This window comes from Electrona antarctica (assembly GCF_951216825.1).
Source record: "Electrona antarctica genome assembly, chromosome: 24".
NCBI classification, from domain to species: Eukaryota; Metazoa; Chordata; class Actinopteri; order Myctophiformes; family Myctophidae; genus Electrona; species Electrona antarctica.
In genome coordinates, this window is record NC_136803.1 from 31,839,345 (window position 1) to 31,854,941 (window position 15,597).

General features: G+C 40.7%; 1 protein-coding gene across 2 annotated transcripts in view; it reads right to left on the reverse strand.

Moving 5' to 3' along the window:
- Nucleotides 1-12,607, reverse strand: part of drc11 (dynein regulatory complex subunit 11) — a 106,252-nt gene extending 93,645 nt beyond the window's left edge. Inside the window, exons 1-5 of one of the 2 annotated variants that reach the window (XM_079495383.1) lie at nt 12,514-12,607; nt 11,073-11,206; nt 4,619-4,837; nt 3,564-3,681; nt 653-772 (exon numbers count right to left, since the gene is read on the reverse strand). In XM_079495383.1, coding sequence (XP_079351509.1) covers nt 653-772; nt 3,564-3,681; nt 4,619-4,837; nt 11,073-11,083 — 468 coding nt within the window. In that variant the 5' untranslated portion in view covers nt 11,084-11,206; nt 12,514-12,607. Of the gene's footprint in view, nt 1-652; nt 773-3,563; nt 3,682-4,618; nt 4,838-11,072; nt 11,207-11,459; nt 11,531-12,513 lie in introns of those variants that run through there. The other variant, XM_079495384.1, reaches the window with a different exon arrangement.
- Nucleotides 12,608-15,597: the final 2,990 nt, after the last annotated feature.

The window sequence follows — 15,597 nt, forward strand, 5'->3', positions numbered from 1 at the left end:
TAGTTGACTAGTCGACTAGTTGTTTAACTAATAATAATAAAATAATAATATTTAAAAACTGTGTACATTGGTGACTATAATCTAACAAAACATTCTAACTGATCTTGAGGCCTACAAAAACGGGAGAAAAAAAAGATTTTTTTTTTTATCAACTAGTACCAACGAGGTCAAGTAGTGGATTTACTAGTCGACTAGTTGAATAGTCGACTAGTTGCTTAAAGCCCTATTATACACACGATATTGCTTCATAGAGAGAGAGACAGAGAGAGAGATATACAGGTCACCCGCAGTGTCCCCAGCGGGAATCGAACCCAGGACCTTCTAGCTGTATCCTTTATTAAACCAGAGAAATATTTGTGGTTTACGTCGAGTGAGTCCTGGCCAAAGACGTCAGTGTTTCATAAAGTACCCAGTATGGAAGACAAAAAACAATGTCGCAGCAGCATACAGCTGAAGGCACTTTCACCAAACTCTTGTCCTCGTGTTTGGAAACTTACGTAAACCAATAAAATCTGTGACCTCAGCTTGTTGTGATCATAATGCCATTATACTTCATAGACATTAGACAGGCCGTGGAGAACCGTCTAAAATCTGTGACCGACCGTGTGACAGGCTGTGGAGGAGAAAAGGTCTCATCTCTATCATTTCTCACCGGCTCTTGTTCAACGAGACCTCCTTTGACCAGAATGTGAGAAAGCATCTTCTCTCGGTCTCTCAGTACTTGCGTCCGCTCTCTCAAATACCACCGTGGGATGGGTATTTCAAGGTCCCCCTGCAACAACAACAACAACGTCATCAGATAAGTGCATAAGAGGAGATCTTTATCTACATTGCACATACTGTACAAGCACTAAGGAATTAATTAATCAATGATGGAATGAATCAGTTGAAACAAGTGACTTTTTTTTTCACCTGATGTCAATTATACAAACGCCTTCTAAATCAGTAGTGCCCACACTTTCAATATTTTTTCTAAAATATTCATATATAGCACAGCACAAAGTGACACGCTTTGAGCTTATATAGCTGCTTTCACGGTTTTAATTAAGTCTGGGTATAATTGTTTGCGAGTGAGGTCTAGCCAACACCAACCCGGGATTCCTGGATCGCTGCCTTTCCTATCCAACATCAGGTTCTTGAACTTTGCAGTGTTGTCAGCCAAGCTGTTGCGCCGCAGCACGTCTACATAGGTGGTACGTTCTTTCCCCTCCCATGGCTTTGCCCTGGGTTGGCTCCCATAGGGTCAATTTACTTGCCTCAAGTTCTGGGTGCCTGACGCAGTGCCCTGCCAGCCTCATCCTTCTCTCTGACTTGGTCCGTGACAGGTCCCCACTGGTGATTCATTCAATACATCGGGTAACAGGTAAACCTCACATCACCACGTTCTACCACAAAGCGATTACCCTAGTCTCACCAGTCGCTACTTAACCCATTCTTGACGGGAACCCCTTTGTGTTTTAACCATTATTTTAAACTTTATCTATTGAGAAATAGCAGATCTACAAGCTCACAGAGTGCCGCACTACGAGCTTGTAGATCTGCCATTTTTGAAAAATCGTGTAAATGTGGCGCAAATCTTTGAATATATATTCTTTCAGAGCGAACGTTTCTAACTCAAATCTTTGATTCCGGGGGGGGTCCCTGGAACAACATATTTTCAGATGGAGGTTGGAGGCCAATTACATGCATTTCTGGGGGTCCTTGACATGAAAATGTTTGAGAACCACTGACATAGAAACATGAGTTTTTCAGAAAACTGTCAGGATTTAGAAGACATTTGCAGAATCGTCCTCAGGTCTAAATGGGTCATAGGATTACATGTTTGAAGCGGTAGGTAGGCCCTACCACTATGACACCCCGGGTATCAGAGGGGCATACTGTTTGTGATCACAGACAATGGCCCCACACCGACTCTCTGCTGATTCTTGCTCGATGAGATCAGAAAACTGAGCAATGAGTTCATCCGGGGCTAGCCTTGCTGCTAGAGCGTGCGTTTGGGTGCGACCATGCAGTTAGATCTTGGTTAGTGAACTTGTTGGCCTGAATGGAACATCTCAGCAGTGCTTATACTCCCAGGCTGTGTACTATCCCAATAAATATTTAGGTTAGAGAGTTATAAGGCACATTGCTGGTTCGTTATGCCTATGATACAAGCTTGGGTAAAAAAAATAAAAATAAATAAACACTACTCTCTCTGGCAATATCAGCCGTGACGGATGCTCGCAATGTATGGCCGATCCGTTCCTGAGAAGGAGCCACTGCAATAACATGAACATGAATAGTGCAGGAAATTAAAAAAAGGCTTATTGAAAGCAACAAGTAGGACCAGTCAGGAACAATAACCACTACTATTGTGCCAATTTCTACTTGAAAACTTGCACGGTATCGCTTTAATTAAAGCAACGTCTAGATTTCTTGTTTCAGTTATTTGATTCTACTCACATGGGACGGACACACAGGACCGTGTAGAGACTAGAGACAGGAAATTACACCAAGGGCAGTGAGGGAGAAAGATATGCAACACAGGTCTCCAGCTGGAATCGAACCAAGAACGTTGCAATTATGTTGTCCAAGATGTCATTATCTACCAGTGCACCCTATGTTAATGTTTAGCTTGGCTGCTCAGTGATACATCATGAAAGGGAAGTGGTACAGTATATTACAATAATTTTAAATTATGAATGATTTATTCAAATCAATCAACGAGGTTTGTCCTCGACGAGGTTCGTAGTCAAGTAATAGTCATAGGAATTGGCCGTCTATGATTATTTCATTTATTCAACATATTTGAAATAGTTTTTCGGGCATACAATTATACAGAGAGCAGCCGTTTCAGGTTGGTCAGGTTGAGAAATGACCATTCTAACGTCGATTCAACACTCCTTGCTCCTTGCTATTGAAGGTTATACACTGGCAGAATGTATTAGTTATATCTAGAGATGACAGGAAATGCACGCGTAAATAAAGCTAAACAGACTAATCAACTAACAAAGACTTTGTTGATCCAAGAGCGAACTATGATTAATCGAGGGGGGACAGCCCTACAATACGATCAATTAAATCTTATGCCAATTAGGCAAAGATATCACAAGGAGAAGCAGCAGTGTTGCTTTTGACAGCACATTTGATTTAGTTTGTCATCGTTGCTTAGTTTTTATTTACTTTGTCAGTGGAAAAGAAAGGCAGTCGACTATCAGTTTTCCGTCATAGTTTTAGTCGATGAAATCAACACTGAGAGCAGGGACGTGCAGAGTGTTAGAGGGGCAGGGGCTAAAATCCCATAAGCGGGCACTTTGACAAAAATAGCGAAGACGCATTGAGAGCTTGTAATTCAGCTACTTTCAGGGGGGAGGGGGGGGGGGGGGGGGATTTCAATGAATGCTGCCTTCCGGCATGGCATGGAAAGGAGTGCCATTTCCATTTCTTTCACCATTAGTAAATGCTGCATTTGTGGTCTGGAAAGGGCAGTTGTTTTACAGACAAGTAAAAGGGCAGGGGCTGAAGCCCCCTTTGATGTCTATGTGTGCACGTCCCTGACTGAGAGAAGCAGCACACTGACTCACGGGTGTCAGCTTGAGGTCTTGTAGGATGTCGTCAAAGAAGTGGAACTCTGACAGCTCCAGCTCCACCATCTCATTCTTCAGCTCCAGCAGCCGACCCATCGCCCCGTCCAGCACACACCTGACCAGTGGTGGAAAGCAGTGGTTTTCAACCATTTTGATACCAGGGCCCACTATTTATTCAGCATTTGAGCCGTGGACCACCATTTGATGGCATTTAGCCTCTCAGACCCAAAACTAAAGATTGTATTGTTTTTGTCCACAAATTCCATGCTGTATTTAGGAGAGAACAGGCAAACGTTGATCAAAATAACAATTCTTCTACATTTTCTAATTGTGTAGACTTCTTGCAAATTAAGTAATGCACATGTTTAACAATAATTGAACTCTTGAGAGCGTAAAATGTGCATTTTTCACACTCAAGAGTTAAAGATCTATAAGGTCCATTTGGTTACCAACTCTACATCATTTAGCTGGGGACCATCTGGGGCCCCCTCAAGGACCACTGGTGGTTCCCGGACCACTGGTGTAAAGTAACTAAGAGTACATTTACTTAAGTACAGCACTTGAGTACAATGTTGAGTATGTCTATGTTTTACTTACATCAGTAAGTATTTTCAATACTTCCACTACCCCACTACACTACATCTCAAATGTGGTACTACTTTTACTACAATTATATAAAAACTTTAGTGACTAGTCACTTTGTAGATTTGAATTATTACAAAACACACTAACCACTTCAGCCATATATATATATATATATATATATATATATATATATATATATATATAGACCATTTGAAAATACCAGATCTACAAGCTTGTAGATCTGGTAACTGCTATTTTCAAAATATTTCTGTATACATTTTGAACTTGAACAATGAGGACTTTTACTTATGTTACATTAAGCATGTTTTGATGCAGATATGTTTGTACGTTTACTCAAGCAATTTTTTAATACGGCCACTTCTACATCTGCATTGCAGTATCGATACTTTTACTTAAGTAAAAACATGCAAGTTATTCGTCCAAAACACACACACACACACACACACCTGACCACGCGTCTCTTCTGAGGGTGGACGATGTGGTCGTAGACGTCCTCCAGGCAGCGGTAGATCTGGAGGTACTTGACGTAGGAGGTGGCGAGGCTCTGGAAGATCTGACCACGGTCCTTCTGAGGCCGCAGCAGGGTCGCCGCCGCGGGGGGGAATTCGTCCACCAGAAGATCCTCTAGCTCCCCCTGGCAAGAGGCCCACATCCTGGCATAGGAGCTACACAAGGCAAAGGAGCGTATATTAGATATAGGGTGAATATGAGATCAGTGGTTCCACACCAGTTGTTGATTCTGTCGACTAAAACTAAGACGAAAAGTGTTCGTTGACTACCTTTTTTTCAACAGAGGATAACAAAAACTAAGCTATGATGACTATAAAACCAAGACTAAATATACTGACGATTTTTTTTAATTAACTCGGTCCATGTCACAACATTATACAAATTATGCTCAGACAGTTAGATTACCAGTTATTTTACATCACACATTATTCTGTAACTATAGAAACTATAACTAGCTATATTACACTGGAATCAGAATAATTGGGTGGTTACATTCATACACTATGACATGTCATAAGTATGAATGTTTGTGTCATCGTAGAGTCTACGATGAAAAAACACACAACGTAAATACGATTGAAATACATCTAATAGAAATAGATAGGACATACAGTACATTTTTAAATTACATTGTTTCACTTTTACAGTTCGGGAAAGAAAACATGAACAAAATAAGAGTTGTTCCGACTGATACCAGTATCGGAAAAGCTGCCGATACTGCCTAAAATCCTGGTATCAGTATGGGTGAGACTGAGAATGCCAGTCTATTCCATTGTGATGCCACGTAATTTATCACATGATATGCGTTTACAAATCGTATTTTGATTGCTTCAGTTGATTGTTGCGCGACTGTTTTATACTCTCCCTGCACTATTTACATTATTTGTACTGCATTTATTCCTACATCAGTGGGTCTCAAACATTTTCATTTCAAGGACCAGTATGTAGCAACATGATTTTTTTTTGTAATGTTTGAATAAATATTTAAAGTTTTTCAGAAACCTTAGGTCAGGATTTAGAAGATATTTTTAGAATCGACCACAGGTCTAAATGGGTTCATGGTTTAAGTCGGTTATTGGTTCTAAATATTGGTTTAGATATATTTTTGGTTAGTTGCCCAGCCCTACCACCTAGATGCCAATTTTTACTGAAATACTTCATACTAAACTCGTAAGGTGAAGCAGCCCTTGTAATGGTTTCTCTGTGCACCTTGCACTGGTCTGTCAACAGCCTCTGGCAGGTGGTGTGTGAGTCCAAACCTACAAACAGACTTAACGCCACCTGACTTAAACACCTGCAAAGGGCAAGGACCAGCCATCACCTGTGTCAACATCTCTGGTTTCACAAGGTAAACCCAGTGAGTTTGTATGCTATATCTGATAACCTGTCTTCGCTGAACTGGAAAGAAATAACCCCATTAAAGGCCGAGCTGTGGACTTATGTTCTTTAGTGTGATAAATTGACGACTTCACCCATTTTCAACCTCTTCGTAATGTCCTCACTAATGCTCATGACATAATGCTACCATTTGTGTCTACTCGGTCTGTGTCTCATATAGGAGGGCTGTGGGCACTTCAGAAACCCACCCTACCAGTGACTTATAATAATAATAATAATAATGAATTGCATTTTTATGGCGCTTTTCTATGCACTATACGTGCCTACTCAAAGCACTTACAATGGTTCATTCATTCATTCATACATTGGGAGGTGAAGCGGCGAACAGTCGACGCCAGCGTCCTCACCCACATTCACACACCAATGGTGGCAAGCTCACACCGACCGACTCATTGGAGGCAATGTAGGGTTCAGGACACTTCAACATGTGGACAGGAGGAGCCGGGATTCGAACCGCCGACCCAGGGATCATTGGACGACCTGCTCTACCTCCGGAGCCACAGCGGCCCGACTTCATCATTAGGCTTTATGTATTAGTATATTTTTTCAATCAAATGTTTTAGATTTTGTTGTGTGTGTTGTTGTAATGTGCTAAATTTCTCTATTATTTATATAATGTACATTTCACTTTATTTTCACTTTCTCACTTCTTTCACATGTGACGCCTATGCACACATCATTATGGAAATTATGTTCTTGAGACTGATCCCATAACAAACATGCTTTTCAATTAGCTATTTACATTGACCTCACATTTTTGTTTGCCTACCAGGGTGACTTGTTCACGGGGGAGGGGGGCAGCTTGAATGGGGTGGTGGTGGATGATGAGTGGGTGGGGAAGGGGGAGGAGTAGGAGGAGGCTGAGGGGGCAGTTTTGGCCTATACGACATTTACAATCAAAAGGAGAGGAGGGAGACATGGTGTGTGGGATTGAACCAGAAACCCAAGCGGTGCCACGGCAACAAAGCCTCCGTGTCAAAGAATCTCATCGAGGGAGAGACACTATGCTGGAACCCCAAAGACATGCTAGGTCAACAAATCACACTGGGCTTCTTTTAGCTGACAGGAAATGAAAAGCTTTGTTTTCAAATTGAACACCCTCACCTTTACTCAAGTTAATGTACTCTAACGAAGACAGATACAGCTTCACATTTTAGAGTTATTTGAAGGATAAAAATTATCTTCACAATTGGGAAATGAACACAGTCAGTCCTATGATTAATAATAATATGCCACTACTATTGACAACTTGCCTTCAAAAAGTGACTTAAGCTGTCAATTATATGCATCTGCCACCCATTGACACCAGACAAATTCATACACTCACAGATCCTGCTGACTAAAAGTGATTAACCACATAAGACCATAGTGTTTTTGACGAATTGAACAAGGGGGACCCTCTTGTAAACAAGTGTAATGCTTTATTGGGTCGTCCACTCACAGTTGACAGTTTTTGTATTGAGTTGTGCTTGAAATGTACTGTAAATCTGCAAACTGTTAACGTTAACGTCGTCAATCAATCAATCAAGTCCCTATAGAGCGTCGCAGTCCCGCCCCCTCGAGAGACCCGGAAAAGAAATCCGTTCATTTTCCTCAGACTTTTCAGAAAGTATTTATGACAACAAACACAATTTTTCGGGCTGAACAAATAATTAGAAAGAAGAAGAAAACGGCAGGTTACAACACTTTGTTGTTTTTCTTCTTTGTAATTATTTGTTTGGTCCAAAATATTGTGTTTGTTGTCATGATTTGTCACGACAAGAGTTGGCTTTGTACGACGCTTATAAGGTCTTTAAATAAATACGTTTTGAAATGTCTATGGGAAAAATGCATTGGAAACTATTTCCTGGGCCTGGCGTCGTCATGAAATGGGCGGGACTGTGACGCTCTATTGAGGGCCAGCGATAATAGCCAATGTACAAGCTCAGTGAGTGTGCTTGTATCGGCTATTTTCGGCAAAGATCTGTAGTGTAGAGGGGGAAAGGAGGGGGCCTAGTATAGACCTCTGGGGGGACTTTGGTCGTCGGTTGAACAAGTATTAACAGATTGAATCGTTTTGGTGAAAAAAATGTACTCCAGAGATCATACATGTATACATTATATAAACAGGTTGGGAAATTAACACATCAACAGCCAAACACTGGTAAACTTTTAATGTGTCCGGTAAGCCTCTCTAAACTAAAGGCCTATTCATACTCCAGGTTTAGGTGATAAGGTGACCACCGGAGACAACATGACACCATGCCGCAGTGGTAAGCGAGTGCGACTCACTGCTCACCCAAACACATCTCTGTTTTTACTAACCACCAGCCAGGTAGCCAGGCATGGTACATGGTACATGGTAGCCAGGCATCATTCTGGTACCATTCTTTTTTTTAAGAAATCCTATTAGGCTTGTAAAGTAGTGCAAATGGCTAACTTTAGTCTTCTGACAACCATTGCAGCCAGCAGACAAATGACACTACGCTGTTAGTTTTGTTGAAATATGAGTATTCACCATATAAATGTACAACCATTTGTCCAATGTCCAAGTGACACTGCTGCAAATGCAGGAAATATGATCACTCGTGTTATTTTTAGAGACATCACCTCGATCTTTTCAACAATGCCACCTAAACAACTATGATATGACAATACAGCCAACCAATCAGTCCCACCGCAAAACCGGGGGGGGGGGGGGGGGGGGAGAGCCTATACCACATGCCTTTCTCTTGAGGGAATTAAAATACAAAACAATCTATCATGGATAGCTCATACCACAGATATTTCTAAAAAGGTAATGAAAATGGCAGGAATGGTTGGGCGAATTGCAGGGCTTCTACCTGTAGAGACTTTGAAGTTAATATCCTGATCCTGATTTATTTATTCACGTAAACTATTGCTTCACAGTATGGGGCAACGATATGAGAAGACTGCAGATCACACTAAACAAGGCAGCTAGAATGGTCTTATGATGTGGGTATGAAATAGGCACAGGTGAACTGCATAACAGAATGGGATGGCCCACAGCAGTGTGATAAAACAGTCGCAGTTAACAGTTGCATTAATTTCTTAAAATAAAAACTAATCTAATAAACCAGTTAACATAAAGAATAAATTAACATTAGTTTGCGAGAAACATCAGGTCAACACAAGATCAAGACAATGATTATGTTCTACCAAAAATAAAAACTAGTATGGGAAGCCAATCTTACATTTTTAGGGCAGTTAAATCATGGAATTTGTCATTATAGCTGGGATTGCTTTTTGTTGATTTATTATTTTGTGATTTATTCTTTTGCTTTGTTTTTGTTTTATTTGTTTGTGTTGGTGGTATGCAACACTATGCGGTCAAGTTTTTTAGCTGGCTCAGGGAAGAGGACGACCCTGCCATGCATAGTCAATTATAGATAGGTGAATGTACTATATCTATGGGCAGGAATATGCTGTGCCTGCCCGAGTGTGTGCGGATGAGGTATAGTTATTTTGTTATACTGCGATACTCGACTATTGTCTTTTAGCATTAGTGTATTTTGTAATGAAATGTGTTTTGTAATGTAATATTTTAATTTATTCCTGACTGGACTCTTGGAAGATTAGCCGAAAGGCTAAAAGAGATCCAAATAAAAATCAAATCAAGTCCATCATTATGTGCACAGTTGTTTCGACTTCCGAAACCAGTATCAGAAAAGCTTCCAATACTACGTAAAATGCTGGTATCGGTATCGGTGAGTATGCCAGTATCTGCCGATCCGATACCACACTTCACAGTATTTGTCACATGATGATCTGTCATTCACGGTAAACATTTCGAATGCTTCAGTTGATGTTGCACTACTGTTTTATCCTCGTACTGTGCTATTTATGTTATTTTACTAACTTGTAGCTGCACTTATTAATGCATTTGTATTTATTCCTAGATCAGTGGTTCTCAAAAGATTTCAGTTTCAAATGGACCCATAAGGTTTCATTTGTACACCTTCAGAGTTACGGACCTGTAAGGGTCCATTTGGATCCCTCTCACGGAACCCCAAGAGTCCCTGGACCGCACCCTTGAGAACCACTGACCATTTATTTACTGTGTGTTATGGGTATCAGAATCGAGAAACAATTATATCAGTAAATCTCTAATTAACTGCATATTAAATATGCTTAAAGTGGAGCCTCTCATTAGAGGACTAGGTTTTGACCCACTGTGAGCTTGTAGAGCTGCTATGTTTGAATAGCTAAAGCTAAATATATAAAATGACAGATGCTTTCCTGGTTTTAATGGGTTAACTGGAAAATTAAGCTGTGAAATGTTTTCAAAGTATATATAAAGCACTGTACGGTATTATCACATGTCATATTCAAATTGTGGGTTATCTTATTTGATAAAAAAATCTGTGTTTCTCTCTCTGGGGCTTAAATGGCATTCAATGCCAATGAACCCAAAAGGCATTCCGTCTGTTGCTATGGTGACGACAACACAGCACATGTGGACACAATCTCCTCCTCTCTCTTGTTCTCTCAGTCAGTGGATTGTGGAATCAAATATGCGAAGATTAGCGGAGAATTAGACAGCTATTAGGTTATCTTGTTTGACTGCAGGCTTATATATATTTACCAATAAGCATTAGGATGGTAAACATCAAAACCTTCTTTCAAAAAATTGTTTAATTACACTATTATCGTAAGAATGGACAAACACTATTATGAATCTAGGCAGTATTCCAAAGACTACACTGCTTGTCAAAGTAGGGGTCTGGGCTGGGGACCCTCAGGGTTCCTTTAGTGCCTTTAGTGTTCCTTTAGTGGATTCCAAATACACACACCCATAGCCCCTCCGTAACTGAACACAAATGGAACCAAATGGACCCATACTGTATACAGGTATTTTTGTGCACTCTGAGTTGTTGGGGTCCCTACTAGTCTTGACGTATTAAAGTTTGAGAACCTCTGCCTTAAGTTAAACAACAAGAGATACAATTAAAAGATAGTGCATATGTGCATATGCAGCAATGATAAGCCTACCTGTGTGACATCTCTGCTGCCTGCAGACAACTCCTGGCTGAATTCACTGTGTCCACTGTTGTCCAGACTGCAGACTACTGAGACTAGACTCAGCAACTTCCAAGCTGTCTCCCTTGACTCCCTGAGGCAGTCGCCTATAATGACAATGCAGATGATTACACTCACTGTATTGTAAGTGAGCCGTGCATTGCTCTCAGGACAGTGTTAACGCCACAGCATGCTGTGATAACTAAAACAAAAAGATAAAAACTTGGGAGAGTATAGCCTACTGATCGACTGATAAATATCTCGCTTTTAAGCATTAACAACATGCCAGTGGACATCGGGGGGTGTTTCTTTCCGCCTCTAGTAGTGACAGCAGGACAATGCATTTATTAAATGAATTACTTCGCCCTGCATCTGAAGCTCGACAAAAAAAAAGTTAATTCCGCAAGACAAGACTGAAGTGCATTTGCTTTCCCTCTCTGTGCGTCTAGCAACCAACCTACCCACAACGCCACGCCTGCGCACTGTGCGTAAAAGCCTGACGTTGGCTATACTCCGTCGTACGACGGTGTGGCTCGCAGAAAATTGCATGGAGTTATTATAAAAGATCTACAAGCCCACACACACACACACCCAGTGAGTTGCGACTAAGTGCAGAACAGAGTGTGCAGTTCAGTTTGAAGAACCCATGAGTTATTGCAATAAAATAAATAAAACATAAATAACTGCTTGGCTAGAATACACGCGTCATTAAATATCCTGGATATTCCACTATACAGCTATGCTGGCTAGACTAGTCCTGTACAAAAGGTCCATTATATGATGAGTGCTATGCTATATGATAGCTATACTTCATAAGGGTCCATTATGATGACTGCCATGTGATCCTTCATGCTCCATAGGCGAGCTAGTCTGTCATAACCGAGTGGCGAAGTGAAGTTACAAGTGACACAGCCTGCCTAACAAATTGTTAGGTAACAATTAATTAAACGTCCCGGCAGCCATTGTATGAGATTTCTAAAGAGTGTATATTTGTATTGAGGAATGACTGTAGGCTATAGCTGTAAACTGAGGCTGTCTTTTGTTCCCAAATGGAGCCATTATTGAACACTAGTAGTATTAAGAGTTTTCCATTTGTCATGAAAAGAAGACACCCGTCCTTTTAAAAACGTATTCTCACATAATGTGTAAGCATTAGACTACTACGTGTATGTTTACTTCTTATATTTCAGTAGGCTATAGGTCCCATTCTATTAAAAAATATTAGGCATATACACAATTGATTCGAATGTCAAGTTGTCGATTTTGATATTCCTTGTATCTTTCTTTGGTCACAGTGCAAAGTGCAAACGTCCATGTTGGTACGGCGTCTGACTAAACAAACAGTTTTGGAAACTGTAATACATTATCTTTCTCTAGATAAAATGTGCAATACAATTGATTGAAAAAAACTTACCAACTCAGTGTTGACACCTGACTGCTTGTTTTGACCGAAAAATATGTTTTCGTGTTATAATAATTGTACAAATGTACCGTAGTGGTAGGCGAAATAAACGTCGTCCATGCAGGACTACTGGCAGGTGTTTTATATTGGCGCCTAATTGATTGTGCACGCGCGCCTGCATGAGAAGCCAACGTCAAAGAGTAGCAGGCTAATCTACTGGTCAAATTGTTGTAGCCGCCCTATGTATAAAAGATACAATGAATAAAGATATAACATCATGAGCTACAAATCCCAGACAATAGTCTGTTCAAACCCAAATGTTATGTAGACAGCACTAGAATTGCATTGTATAGTCATAGCACTTTATAGTTTAGTATACCGGTAGTTTCATTATATAAAGATTCCACTGTTACGTTCTTAGCTTACGCAAGTTTCATGAATACTACTTTTTGTTCTTGCCTAATGTAAATCGCTCTGGATTAAGAGCGTCTGCTAAATGCCTAAATTGTAAACCTGGTATATGCTTTTCACTGTTGAACTAGTGTCTTATAGGCTATAGCCTACATGAAATGTAATATAATTGGCACAATGTCAATATCCACTTAATTGAGAATAATACATATAATACAGGCCTAATAGCCTATGCGTGGAAGAATAACTACAGCTGTGGCAACATTGCTTGCAATTAAAACTGCAATCCGGTTATCCGGATCTTATTGTTAATGAATATGTAAAAAAGTCAATCAGATACAGATAATATAAAATATTGCCTACATAATGAAGAGAGCTTGGTGTCTCATGATGATCATGGGACTCCGGGAGTTCTGGGTTTGAATCCCGGGCGTACAGTTGCGGATTGCATGCTTTAAATTCCTGCATCCATCCATCCTCCATGTATCCATGAATTGAACAAGGTTTGTAGGTTTGTATTGAGTTGTGCTTGAAATGTACTGTAATTCTGCAAACTGTTAATAAATGCTTCAATCAAATCAATCAATCAATCCTCGGCAGTTTGGGCAAAACATTTAAAACATGATCAACATGCAGAAATCACCACAGGCAACCGGATTGCACTGCACAACATGTGCAGTGCCAGACAGTGCACTGCAAATGCACGCGAAACATATACCTTAAAAGCCATCATTCATGATGATACCTTTATAAGCCGGTCATGACAGATGAAATGACACCTTATAGTTACCACAGTGGTTCTCAAAGTGGGGTCCGCAGATCCCCATCCGTGGGGGTTCCATGCAAGGGGTCCCCAGAAATGGCATAAAAAACACTTTATTTAACCAGGTTTATTGTTCACCTACACTACAGTATACCATTTGAAAAAAATTACAATTTAGGTCACATGTTGGGATAGGGATGAGATGGATTTCGCACTTCCTCGTAAGCAATAAATAGGTTATAACAATAAATATAATGGTCTATTTTTACACTAGTCTCTCTCTCTCTCTCTCTCTCTCTCTCTCTCTCTCTCTCTCTCTCTCTCTCTCTCTCTCTCTCTCTCTCTCTCTCTCTCTCTCTCTCTCTCTCTCTCTCTCTCTCTCTCTCTCTCTCTCTCTCTCTCTCTCTCTCTCTCTCTCTCTCTCTCTCCCCCCCCCCCCCCCCCCCACACACACGCGCGTGCGCGCAGTGCAGCTGCTGTGCACATTAATTGACTTGTTAATGCATGTGTCATGAGTGAGTAGTACGCGCGAAAGAATTCTATATGCAGCTGTGGTGGTGCTGCTGCTGTACTTGGCGGGCGTGGTTTGGAAAAAGTGTGTGTGTGTGTGTGTGTGTGTGTGTGTGTGTGTGTGTGTGTGTGTGTGTGTGTGTGTGTGTGTGTGTGTGTGTGTGTGTGTGTGTGTGTGTGTGTGTGTGTGTGTGTGTGTGTGTGTGTGTGTGTGTGCGTGTGTGTGTGTGTGTGTGTGTGTGTGTGCGTGCATACATGTGTGCGCGTGCACGTGACGTGCGTACATGTGCGCGCAAATCCGCGAATAAATTGATGTTGTAAAAACATAATGGGATCGCATGCATGATTGCGCATATTGTAACATGGTTGAACAAAATATATTGAATCCCCGAAGAGCGTTTTTCCAGGTCTGTTTTACACATTCAAGTATCAAATGTGCACATATAATAAGAACACTTTAAGACACCGTTTCTCCGTTTCTCGACGTCTGGTCCGGGAACCCCCACCAGCCGTTCAAACTCCAAAGGGAGTCTTTTATGAGAATACGGGTCTTTAACTCTGGCAAGTGAAGCCCTGCAAATATAAAATGTAGCTTTTTTTTTTTATCTTTGGGACGTGCGGACCCCCTATGTATAGGCCTACACCGCAAAATGCTCAGACCTATTAATCTAACTAATCTAATTAATGACCTATTGTTATTCATTTAATAACAATAGGACCCCAGAAAGACTATAGGCTCAGTCACGTGTCTCTAATGGGGATCCTTCAATAAACAAACATAAACTCTGATATATTGTGTATAGGCTAAATTGGAACCAAGTGGGTCCATTTCTCTATATAGGCCGCCTACACATATTCACAGAGCCGTGCGTATATGCCCAGGACCCGACTTTGAGAACATCAGGCTCTGGCAGTATATACTATAGGCCTATATCATGATTAAATTACTGAACAAAAAGCTTTCAGCGCGCACTGCCCATTATTATACCAAGTCAATTTTACGCACATCCATCTGCGGATCTGGACGTCAAACCCTAATTGAAACCATTGTCGGGGCTGGTATTAAAGTGTCCAAAGGGGATGGAAAATCAGACGTTTCGCACATTCTTCAGTGTCATTGTTCAGAGTGAAACCGCAATGAATCACTTGCTCCAAAGCCTCTCGGTATCTATAGGCAGCGATGGATAGAAATGGGACACAATTTTTACTTAAACGTTACCAATACCGGCATACCCTATAGGCTATGTGTCTGAACTGGTTTTGTAATAATAATAATCAAAATGTCTTAACGTTTTCAAATAGCCTAATTATAGAGTAAAAGTAGCCTATACGATATTTCCCATGGAGATGTATCCATTTGGTTCCATTTGTACACTCTCAGAGTTACATTGATTTTACAATATAAATTGAGG